This window comes from Polistes canadensis, unplaced genomic scaffold, assembly GCF_001313835.1.
Source record: "Polistes canadensis isolate GaletaPanama2010 unplaced genomic scaffold, ASM131383v1 scaffold_9, whole genome shotgun sequence".
Classification (NCBI taxonomy): Eukaryota; Metazoa; Arthropoda; class Insecta; order Hymenoptera; family Vespidae; genus Polistes; species Polistes canadensis.
Window position 1 is genome coordinate 1,572,801 of NW_014569556.1, and position 12,359 is coordinate 1,585,159.

General features: G+C 31.4%; 1 protein-coding gene across 2 annotated transcripts; it reads left to right on the forward strand.

The window, feature by feature from the left end:
• Positions 1-4,373: 4,373 nt before the first annotated feature.
• LOC106792511 (glycine receptor subunit alpha-2-like) lies at positions 4,374-11,825 on the forward strand. Of its 2 annotated transcripts, XM_014758963.1 has the most exons (9): positions 4,374-5,291; positions 5,508-5,583; positions 6,017-6,148; positions 7,232-7,409; positions 7,959-8,185; positions 8,262-8,344; positions 8,438-8,749; positions 9,176-9,381; positions 11,238-11,825. In XM_014758963.1, exons 2-9 carry the CDS (start codon positions 5,510-5,512, stop codon positions 11,412-11,414), a joined length of 1,389 nt encoding a protein of 462 aa, XP_014614449.1. In that variant the 5' UTR covers positions 4,374-5,291; positions 5,508-5,509; the 3' UTR covers positions 11,415-11,825. The 2 variants fall into 2 exon arrangements, with proteins under 2 accessions (XP_014614449.1, XP_014614454.1); XM_014758968.1 differs by lacking the exon at positions 6,017-6,148 and having other exon boundaries at positions 4,376-5,291.
• The last annotated feature ends 534 nt before the right edge of the window (positions 11,826-12,359 follow it).

Sequence of the window (12,359 nt, forward strand, 5' to 3'; positions counted from 1 at the left end):
TCGTAAGTAGCGCACTGCTATAAGCATGCTTGAACCTTCCTAAACGACTCTGGTACTCATTATAACGTGTGCTCGCTATCGCTCCTAATCTTGTATAGATGAGCGATTATTCGAGAGTCGGGCAAAGTCGGCAACCGGATTTATATAAGAATGAAAAAAAAAAAAGAAACAAGAAACAAAAAAAAACAGACACAAAAAAAGAATTACGTGCGAAAACTTTGTTATTCGTTTTGGAAAAATAAAAAGAGTAAGAGACTATTAAATTAAAGATACGAACGCGTGTAAAAGTTTTAATTATATATTTCATTATATTAAAAAAAAGAAAAAAAAAAAAAGAAAATGAAATATCGATCGCATTATATCTTGGCTGTCCTGAGTAATGTATCGTTATTGTTGTCAATAAACAATTGTTAAATTAATGTGATTATAATCGCGATACTCTCTCTCTCTCTCTCTCTCTCTCTGTATTCAAATTTATACTAATTCTTTTTTTGAAGATTTACGAAAGAAATAATTCTAATTCGATTTAATATGCTCTACGAGTAAAATTAGTTAGCCGATAAATTTCCATTCTTATTTTATCGCAATAGATTAATATATAGAATGGATTTTATAAGAAAAGTATTGTCCAATAGAAAAGATTCACTCAGAGAGAAGAGAAAAGAACATACATACGTGAATCCGTCTTTGCCTAAGAATCTCTTCGATTTTTAAATCACCCGTAGAGTTAAATCCGATGTAACGTTGACTGTATATATACATATTATACATAATATATAATACCACATACACAATAGGTATACGTACCTAATAAACTAATTATTAAATACACGAAACGTTCGAGTACCTACCGTCGATGTACATGTACACACATATGTCGATCGGAAGAAGGTGAATGTAACAAAAGAAAAAAAAAAAAAAAAGGAAAAAAGAAAAATTTTGGAACGCTTCCAGTGTCATTTAAGAGAAAAATAATATAAAAATAAAAATCCCCAAAAATACGTCAAAGTGCACTCGAAAAATCTGGTTAGAAATGGAAATTGCAAAAAAAAAGCGAGATTAGAAATCTACAAAAAAAAATAACAGATTGAAAAAACGAATAGGCGAAAGATAGATATACCACTATGTGAATGTGAACATGTACGATATATTATTATTTAAAGAACGCGTGAGTGTGCGAGAAAATGCGCGAGAAAGAAAGAAAGAAAGATTGATAAAGCAGCGAATACTTGTTAAAAATTATTATACAGATGACTACGAGTTGCCGAGGCGTTGATAAATAAATGATTGGGCTCTTACGGGCCTGTGAAATTATAATACATGATTTTAGATCCTTGAAACATGATCCTTGAATTCATATTGTTCTTTTCTGTCAAATTTACAATGACAAAATAATATACATTATAATATTTATTTGAAAAAACCATGTTTTTGAAGTGAAACTTCTAAAGCGATGGTAACGACACAAAAAAAATATATTTAAAAAAATATAACAAACAAATTATTATTTTAATACAAAGTTCCGGACGTAAAATTTCATAAATATTTTCCTTAGAATATTTTCCAAATAATAAATAATTATGCATTATTATATTAATTCTTTTTTGGAAAATACATTGCATTAAAAATGTATCGTTCTTTCTGTAAAAAAAATATAATTCGTTACTTAATACTAATATTGCTTATAGTAAAAAGTATTACACATGTCGTTTCATTACTATTCTACATATCTAATAAATGCACAGTATTTACATATATACCATATATATATATATATATTATTACAATTTTGAATAAACAATATTTAAACATTACAATATTATTAAAATTTTTCCTTATTTTCTCATATATATTTATTATTTTGAAATTACTTTAAAATATATCTATTAAAATATCATAAAATTCAGAACAACTAATGTTTTATATATTTCTTATCTTATTAAAAGCTTTAAATAAGTTTAAGCACTATACGTTCACATTTTTCTTAGATTCTATATAAACAGGTAGTATTAATAAAAGTAAAATAGAATAAATAAAAAAAAATGTTAATAACAATCGTAAAACGAGCGTATATTATAAACATTAAGCAGAGGTGCATGAACGTGATGCATTTGAATAAAAGCAACCCAGATTTTTATACTCGAGTTCATATGCAATTATAAAGAAATCATCTTCCTACTTATGTACGATGCAAGACGACTAGTTGTTTGGTTGGGGTTGGTTGGTTGGCCTACATGCAATCGCATATAAAAGCCGAGTACGCGAGTACGCCTCCCAGTGATCTCTTTTTTTTTAAATTGTCTCGCTAATTGCTTAGGATCAACCGTGAAAGAAGTTAACGGGTAAACGAGGAATATGCGCACGCAAGTAAACACCAACCTCCCACTTTTTTTTACGACTACTTTCATCTCTATATATCTATTTTTATCTACTATACGTGTATCACTATACTATATGTTACGGTCAATGTATTATTGCGAGCAATATTTACAATGCTCAATCTAGTAGGACATTCTATAGATTGCCCGATCAATATACAAAAATGCCCAAAGGATTTTGGTCAATCTTTAAAATTTTGGGATGTGTTTAAAGCATGGTAGGAGAAGGGTAAAGTAATATTAATATATTGTAAGTAAAACAAACTTGCAAAGCTTAAAATAAAAACTTAAAAAGCACATTTTATAGATTGACCAAAACCCTCTGGGTATTCTATAGATTAACCGGACAATGAAAAATATGCTCAAAATTACATCGACCAATCTTAGTGGCGATTCTTTAGAATGCCTCGGACAATCTATACAGTATCCGAAACATATACATTGACCGTAATATATATATAGATATAGACGCAAATATAGAAGAAACAAGATCTATAATTTTCTCTTTCTTTTTCTTTCTTTTTATCTTCTTCTCTGCTTCTCTCCCTCGCACAATCGTGTTTGACACGACCTCACGACCACACCAGCTTAACCCCACTTATACCTCTCGACTACACGAGCTAGGGAGGATTTAAAAGCGTATTTCAGCCTTCGAACTTAGCCTGCACCATTTCGCTTAAGTATATGAACTGTCAAAACACCTCCCGCGAAAATAATTGGATTACTGATACATATTAGCTACGCTCTTCTTACCCACATATTGTATCAAATCTTACTCCCTTTAATTTTTTGTCTTCTTTTAATTTTTTCTTTTTGATAAATAACTTTAACGATGGACTGAAATTTCATCATACGTACCTGTCAATGATTGTATTGAGATAAAATCTGCTTATGTGTGACAATTTTTCGAAATAGTGCATAACATTTATAAGAATAAAAGCATACACATTTTACTATGAGAATAATAAATTCGAGATAAATTTGTTATATGACGAAAATTGAAAGCACTCGTTAATGATATTCGACAGAGAGCAAAAATATTTCTTATATAGTACACAATTAAGTCACATACTTGGTGTGATACTTTTCGACAAATAACCTCATTTTCCATCCACAATTCCAACGACCATTCAACTCGCATTTTTATTCAACGATAAATCGATCAAATATCTGTCCTTTTATATTATCGATAATGATTTCGTAGGATTATTTTTTTCAATTCGTCATATCTGAAAAGATATGATCGATTTTACAATGAATATTTAACGATTTTTCGAAATTTTCTTATTTATTCGTATATTTTGACAAGAAACAAAATACATCACCCCTCGTGTTTTTTTACTTTTTCCAATTATAATTATTCTAACATATATAATTTTTTTTTACATAAATTCAATATATTTTCTTTCATTTCGTGCGAAAAGATTGAAAGAAAAAGAGAAAGCAAGACATATATTAATTGTTATTTATAAATAGCATACAGCATAATGATATAAAAAAAAAAATTAATATTCAAAATAACAAATAATCAGAATAAAAAAGAGAAAAAGAAAAAGGAGAGACAAAGAGAGAGAAAGAGAGAGAAAGCCACGATCTCGTTCGTTTTCCGTGGATAGAGAATCTCATTAGACTGAGGAAAATGTAACCGTGTCGAATGCATACACCTGAAATAACCTGAGAAATACACTCGCGCGCAAGTCTACGGCATATGTCGAGGATAAAAGAGGGAAAGATGTGTAAGTTGAAGACACTATTGCCAAAGTATCGGCCTCGGTCATTTCTCGTGTTCTCAACAGCAGCTTCTTTTGCTACGGGGACACACGTATAGGTACAACGACGTGAACAACGAGAAGTTTCACGCAAAATGGCCGAACACACAAATACAGGCACATACACAGAGGCGCAACCCTTGGACGGAGGCGCGCGCGCGCCCACACACATACACACTCACACACACAAATGCACATATACAAACATACAATATAACGGCCGTGTTTCTATCTCTCTCTTTCTCTCTCTTGTATCGATGAAAGAGACGAGTAGGGCTTAATCAGTTAGTCGATAGGCAAATTGGCTTAAAGACACCAACCGACCGGGTGGTTTACAGAAGCAGCAACCCCCGTGCAGTGGCCAGTGGTTGAGTGGTGAACCAACTGTCTCTCTTTCTCTCTCTCTCTCTTTATCTTACTATTCCTGTCTATCTCTATCTCTCTATCTCTCTATCCCTTTCTCTCTCTACCACTATTCTTCGGTTTTCCGTAAAACGATCGACAAGTTCTACGATAACGACGAGAGAACGACAGTTGCGTGTCCTCGATCGTCGTTCCAGGGGTTTCGTCGAGGAATCGTGCGAGGAAAAGAGAGAATGAGAGAAATAATAAAGAAGGGCTGCAGTGAATAATTCCGCGTACAACGTTAAACTCCCCCGAAATAAATTAAAAAAAAAAAACACAAAAATATAGGAATATAGCGGAATATTTGGTGTACGTAATCTGGCAGCCACGTGCGATGACAACAAAATACTATTGCTATTGCTATCAAAGGAGACGAGAGTATCCAGTGAATTGTGTCTAAAGTTTGTCACCATTGTACTTAGAGATCGATGATCTTTCGCGACAAACTGGACCGACTTCGGATCGACGATCGTTCGATCGGTAACTCGCTCATACCTTCGATCGCTTATGTGAGAAAACAACGTTGCTGTTGTAACTCATCCTCGTGACAACGTCGTCAAACGTATATACGAAAGGGTTCCTCAATTTAACAACGAATACCAAAAGTGTTTGCGATCTGGATTGGCTGTGCGAGCCTCGATTTAAATATAGACGACGACGACGACTACTACTACTACTACTATTAGGACGCAGTGGATTGGGTGAGGAAAATCGGCACGATAGAATGTGCAGCTGTTCGGTAAGTACTCTTCGTTAATTTTAAAGATGTACAATGTAAGTAAGTATATGTATGTGTGTTGCATGTGGAGATATATATGTGTTATCGTTAATGTAAATATTAATCGATCACGTTATAATTAAAAGATAACACATATCTTTCTTCTTTTTTTTTTCTTTTTTTTTTCAAATTATTTCGAACAATTTTTCGCATTAACTTTCTCGTTTCGTGTTTTAGGAATGACGAGACACTCTCTGGTGATCCTATGCTGCTACCTGTACACGCTGTTTGACATGGCAGCCTTACATTTTCCGTGAGTACATTGAAGAAATAATTAAGTGAAGAATTCTCTCAATAGGGCTACTTTTTCTGGAAAAAGAAAACAAGAGAAAGGAGATTTCCCGATTAACGTTACAAACGATATATACGAGAACTTATGTGATTTATAAATTGGAAAACGATAATAGTGTAACTTTAACACGTGTCAAACGCGATAATTTTGTCGGTTAAGTATCAAAAATATGAAACAATATAATCATAGGAAATCTATCCTTCCTTTTTTCGAGATTATCGTGAGGTAACACTTATCAGACATCGTCGTCATTCTGTTAAAAGGATAATTTGACAAATGATTATTTTCATTAATTTATTAGAACGAATTGGTCATATATTTATTCATTTCTTTTTGCACGAATGACGACGAAATATGTTACCCCACCATCACCTCCCACTGTGTCGAGTTTCAGCGAGAAAGTATGTGAACCGGTTCTTTCCACGGAGGTCGAAGGGTGGCATATTAAAGTCGATAGCCTATCGTCTAGTACAATTCGACTTTCGGCGAGAAAGCGCGGGTACCGGTTTTTTCCCAAGATCGAAAGGTAACGCATCTATAATGATCGATATCATCCAAAAGTACGATCTCTGTTCCATTTAAAACACTCATTCGAATTTTTTGACGTATACATTTTACTATAAATTACTGATCACAAATCGAATATGAAATAGTTAAAAAAAAAAACACACACAAAAGAAATGATTATACGGAAGAGATAAAAAAAAGACGATGATAAAAATGGCAAGAACTTACTCTCAGAAGTTTCGCTATGGATTATCGGCTTGATTAGGTTTCACAGAAGAATAAGACATTCGGTTTGACGTTAGTCTGTTTGAATAGACCCGAATAAAAGAATCTACTATTCAATCATATTATAAAATTCGATTGAATTTAGATTGTACGTTTAGAAATCTTCTAATATCAAGTTCAATACATATATTTGTATTTTCTATAATATGCGATATAATTAAGAACGAATAAGTTAGCAGAATCTTACGAATTTCGCTCGATCATAATTATATATATATTATTTAAAAAAAAAAAAGAAGAAGAAGTTATTAAACAAATAAATATCTTCTAAAAGATAACTTATCCAAACGAACAAGCGCATCGAGGTGTGACCACAATTATATTAATGCGATTGGTATAGATATTGCGAAATAGCATATACACATATAAGACATACATATAAGACAGAGGTCGTAGATTAGGCATATTAAAACGTCTGCATGTAAGGAACACATCTATCTATCTCGGTTAAACTTAAAGGTGTGCCAAGCACGAAGACCTATTATGGCTTCTACGATATTGCTGTTTCATCGGAATCGCGGCAATATTTTACACTCGCTTATACTTTTTCCAGACTTCTTTTCGAGAGCTAATTTAAAAAAAAAAAAAAAAGAAAAGAAAAATACATTTTTTTCTTCTTCCACACAAGATTTGCTTATGCATGTCCCTCGCTCAGGTATTTACCGTTAATGCACAATGCACGTATCTTACTTTTACACGAAAATTCATTTGGTTACTAGTTACACTTTATATGTATTAACCTAACGAAAAAGCTGAAGAGAAGAAATAAGCTCGAGTGCATCTTTCCTCCTTTTTCTTTTCTCTTTTTAATCTTCAGAGAAGCCGACCAAGAGGATTACGGTAGAAAAGAGGCATCTTTATCGTTAAGAGACATCCTACCGATAAATCCGAAGCAATACGACAAGCACAGAGCACCGAAATTTTTGGGACAACCTACCATCGTTTATTTTCACGTCACCGTTCTCAGCCTAGATTCTATTAACGAAGAATCTATGGTGAGTTTGTTATAATCAATAGAAAATAATTAAATTATATTCTAAGAAAAACAAGAAGAAACGCCCTATAAATAAATCTCGACAAGTGTCACATTCAATAATGATCGTTAATGAACCTTTTTTTTCGACTTTTTCGATTATAACTTACTGACAAAAAAGAAATAACTTGTATCGTTCACGAGAGAAACTTTCAATCAAATTTACAGTTTTGAGCTATTAACAAGTATAATGAACAAATCATATATATTTTATATCTTTTAGAAATTGTATAATTAATAATTTCATTAATTCTACAGTTATTATTTTATTTAACTTTTTAACACGAAAGCATTTCATTTTAACGAATGCAATTTCATTTTTCAAATAATTTACTTCTCTTCCTCTTAAGGGAAACAATATTTTTCTATTTAAATTACTCTGCGTCTCTAATGAGCGTTATTTTAAAATAAAAATTAATCTCTAACGTTAACCCAAACCTTGCTTACAATTTTTTTATTTATTCGAAAATGAATTTTGTGTTGTATTTAATAATTTGTTTTCTTTTCGCAGACCTACGTCGCTGATATTTTTTTGGCTCAAAGCTGGCGTGACTCTAGATTAAGATTACCAGAGAATATGTCGGAAGAGTACAGAATATTGGACGTTGATTGGTTGAACAATATTTGGAGACCGGATTGTTTTTTCAAGAACGCGAAAAAAGTTACTTTTCACGAAATGTCCATACCGAATCATTATCTTTGGCTTTATCACGATAAAACATTACTGTACATGTCCAAGTAAGTATCCTATTTTAAAATTATCCTTTAAATATATTTCATATTTATTTATATTTATTTTTGTAATAATTTATAGGTTGACTCTGGTACTCTCTTGTGCGATGAAGTTCGAATCTTATCCTCATGATACTCAAATTTGTTCAATGATGATAGAAAGCTGTTCGTATAATCATCTTTAACATTAATTTCAATCTATAGAAATGATTTATTTTCATTTATGTGTAAAAGAATATATATTATTACACATTGCAGTATCACATACGACGCAAGATTTGGTCTTCATATGGAACATGACCGATCCGTTAGTAGTAAATCCCGAAATTGAACTGCCACAGCTGGATATATCGAACAACTATACGACCGATTGTACAATCGAGTATTCAACTGGAAACTTCACGTGCATTCAGATCGTTTTTAATCTAAGAAGAAGATTAGGATACCACCTGTTTCATACGTACATACCTTCAGCCCTTATCGTTGTAATGTCCTGGATTGCCTTCTGGATCAAACCTGAAGCAATTCCAGCTCGTGTTACGCTTGGCGTAACATCACTCCTCACACTTGGTAAGATTACCTTAATTAAATACATGATGAATCATTCTCGTTATTTAATATCGGGGATGTCGAGAGGACGATGTTCTTTTAATATAATCTTTTATAAGATATACTATTCATACACAAACATATACAAAATATAATTTATACAAAATATTTTTTAATTTTTAACTTATATATATTACATTCAAAGAAAAAATATTTCTCGTACTTGAATAATTAGTTGTGCATACTCATAAAATATTACAAGATTTCAAATTATAGAATACGTTTATATTGTAGATCTTTTATTAATATAATTCATTATAATTAAAAATGTAAAAGTAATCTCGTATTCAACAAACATTTCGTTTTTTTTTTGTTTTATTAAAATAATATCTCTCTTCTTGAATAATCGTGAACAAAGAAACAAAATGTATATACTTATATTTATAGCAACTCAGAATACACAGTCTCAACAATCGTTACCACCCGTTTCGTATGTGAAAGCCATTGACGTATGGATGTCATCGTGCAGCGTCTTTGTATTCCTGTCTCTTATGGAATTCGCCGTAGTCAATAATTACATGGGTCCTGTTGCAACGAAAGCCATGAAAGGCTACTCCGATGAGGATCTTAGGGAAGCTATCGATGAATTTAAGGTTTCACTTTATTTCCACACACATATTTCATTAATTATTTACATATTTATATCTCTTTTACAATTTTATGTTTACGAAATTCTTGGATAACAATTATTATGAATTTTATTTTTTATTTATTCTTTTTATTCCTTATTAACTATTAGAAAATATTTCTTTAAACGATAAATATAATCTGTCATCAGTTATGTGAAACACATTTAAAAAATACTCATTTTGTTAAACATAACCGAAATATTATTGAACAAACTAAAAAGTATATTTAAGGAACTGAAGAGCATCCTCGATTATAAATGGATATATAAATTTTCACGAGTTGTTTTTGTACTTGAGTTACGAAGGAATATTGTTCACTGAATTCTTGAAAATTATCCGTAGAATGATCGAGAGCACTTTGGGTAAAAAAGGAAAAAAAAAAAAAAAGGAGCGACAAGTGGAAAGTTTTAAGACTGTTGTCAGCTTTGTTAAAACTCTTATCCCGTCTCTCATAGCTACGAGCAACTTTATATTCTCATAAATAGATAAAAAAAAAAAAAGAGAGTAAGATAGAGAGATAGATAGAGAAAGAGAGAGAGAGAGAGAGGAAAGAACTTTGAAAGATCATACAAATTGTTATTATTAAGCGTTTTCGATCTCTAACGAACGAAGAACAGTGAATATATTTATTACAATTTTTATTGAAAATTTCTCGTAAATTATTATTTGCAATATACGTATCGCAAAATATGTCAAGCGTATAGATATCTTTGCATTACGTTTACGTGAGCACGAACACGTTTGTAAACTCCGGTAATTCTCTCAGGAAGGCATGATTATTTACATCACTCTCGCGCAAATAGATCGTTCGTGTTTCACGTGCAAAGGCTCTCGTTAACGAGACTGTTGATTCCCTTTAAATATCTCTACGCCTTTCTCCATTAGAGAAACTCGAAGTATAGTCCCGATATCGTAATTAAATCTATCTTCGGATATATTCTAAAGACAGGATATAACACAATATTCCTATATTTACATAATTATTCATATCTTTTTTTATAAAGTACAATAGGAAAGTAGTAGAAAATCAACGATTGAAAATTTTACGTTACGAATCAACATTTCGGACTTTACGAGTATACTTTTCAAGAAACTTTTTGCATCAAGAATTTTCAAGTTAAAACGTTTCTTGCCTAAAACTTTGTTGGAGAATCGAAGAATCGTTTGTTTCCGCTTCGTTTCGGCACCTTTTTCAATCTAAGACGATAAAATTTGCTAGATAGAAATTCATGGGTTCTTTTACTTATAATCAATTGTTCAAACTTTCTTCAAATTTGTTCTTATATAACAAAGATAGATCAAAATTGAAGCCTTGATAACAAAATGTATCATACTATGAATATATATGTACTTTAAATCTCAGTTTAATTTTTAGAACATAATTAGAGAAGAAAAAGCAAATCGAAAATATTGCTTCTTAAAGTACGGTTTTGGGGAAGATACTGCTCGTACCATCAACATTTGAACCCTCTGATTCTTTTTAATACTATTATATTTCTTAACGATATTGGTACCTCAAATTCATTACCTTCCTAAACCGGTATTTTTCGTAGTACTTTAGTTTAGACCCAATTCTGCTTAACACGTTGCGTACCACATGGGACGAAAATATGCTTATTTTTTTAACTTTCAATTCAAATCATTTGAAATGTTCGCTATTTATATGTGAACCGTATACGACCCATGCGGCTCAAATAGAAAATCAGTAGAAATTAATCCAACAAGAATCGTATTAATATTTTCATTCATTTTAAAACTACTCTAATTACATTTGGTTTGATCTAATTGTAAAATCTATAATATCTTATAATATTTTATAGACCCCGATGAGGCCCGATTCCGAGAGAAGCAGAAGTCCCGTAAGGCCACCTACCGTCCAGTACGATACTTGCTGTCAAGGTAGGGCGACGGCAATTTACATCGACAAAGTCTCCAGATTCTTCTTCCCCTTCTCATTTTTCATCCTGAACGTCGTTTATTGGAGCACCTTCCTATAAAATAAGAAGAATCTCCGCCACGTTGCTGATTAATCGATCAGCGAACATAGACATTCACAAAAAATCGAAAAAAACGTGATTCAGTAGTGCCTTTTATACAGTGTTGATAAAAAGTTAGCTAATGTTTTTAAGACTTATCGTTTGGCTTGAAATAATGAAACTAATGTAAGTTTATATATAAACGAATATTTTATGATCCATTATTTACCACGTTTGTGTTATCTATAATTATATAGAAATCAAAAATGTTTGATATGCAACAAGGAAAAATGTGAACGAATTTATCAAATTGACTATAATTCAAAAACTACACCGTAATATATTTACAGAAATTCTTCATTATTTAAATCTAAACAACTTTATTATCATCCTGTATAAAATCTATACTTATAAATCGTATCAATATTAACGTACGTTATTAATTTAAAAGAATATTTCGATTATTTATGCTAATAATAACAACAAAATAAATCGTTCAGTTGTTTAATCCTTTGCACTCAAAAACATTCGAAATCTTGCCATTAAATATGCAATGTTACTATTATTATTAATATTATTATTATTAAACAATGTTAATGATATTAAACAAAATATATTTATATGAAGTAATTGCTGTTCATTATTAATATTTACACGTCTGTATACGTATATTGATATACAAAAATAATTTTTTATATGAAAATTGCTTTCAATGGGGTTAAAAGTAAAAATATACAAGGGGTGCAAAGGATTAAAGAGAAGTATTTAGTTTAAAAAGAAAATTTTAAAATACTTTCTCATGGAAAAGCGGCTCACTTACTTAATCGAAGATTTAATATTGTGGCAAGCCGCAGATAGGATAGAGGGTCTTATCGTAGGAATGTACGACCACTTGCGGGTTTTACTATTAGACAATAATGTGGTATCCCTTACATGGTAGGCCGCATTGCCATTATACCGTCTAGT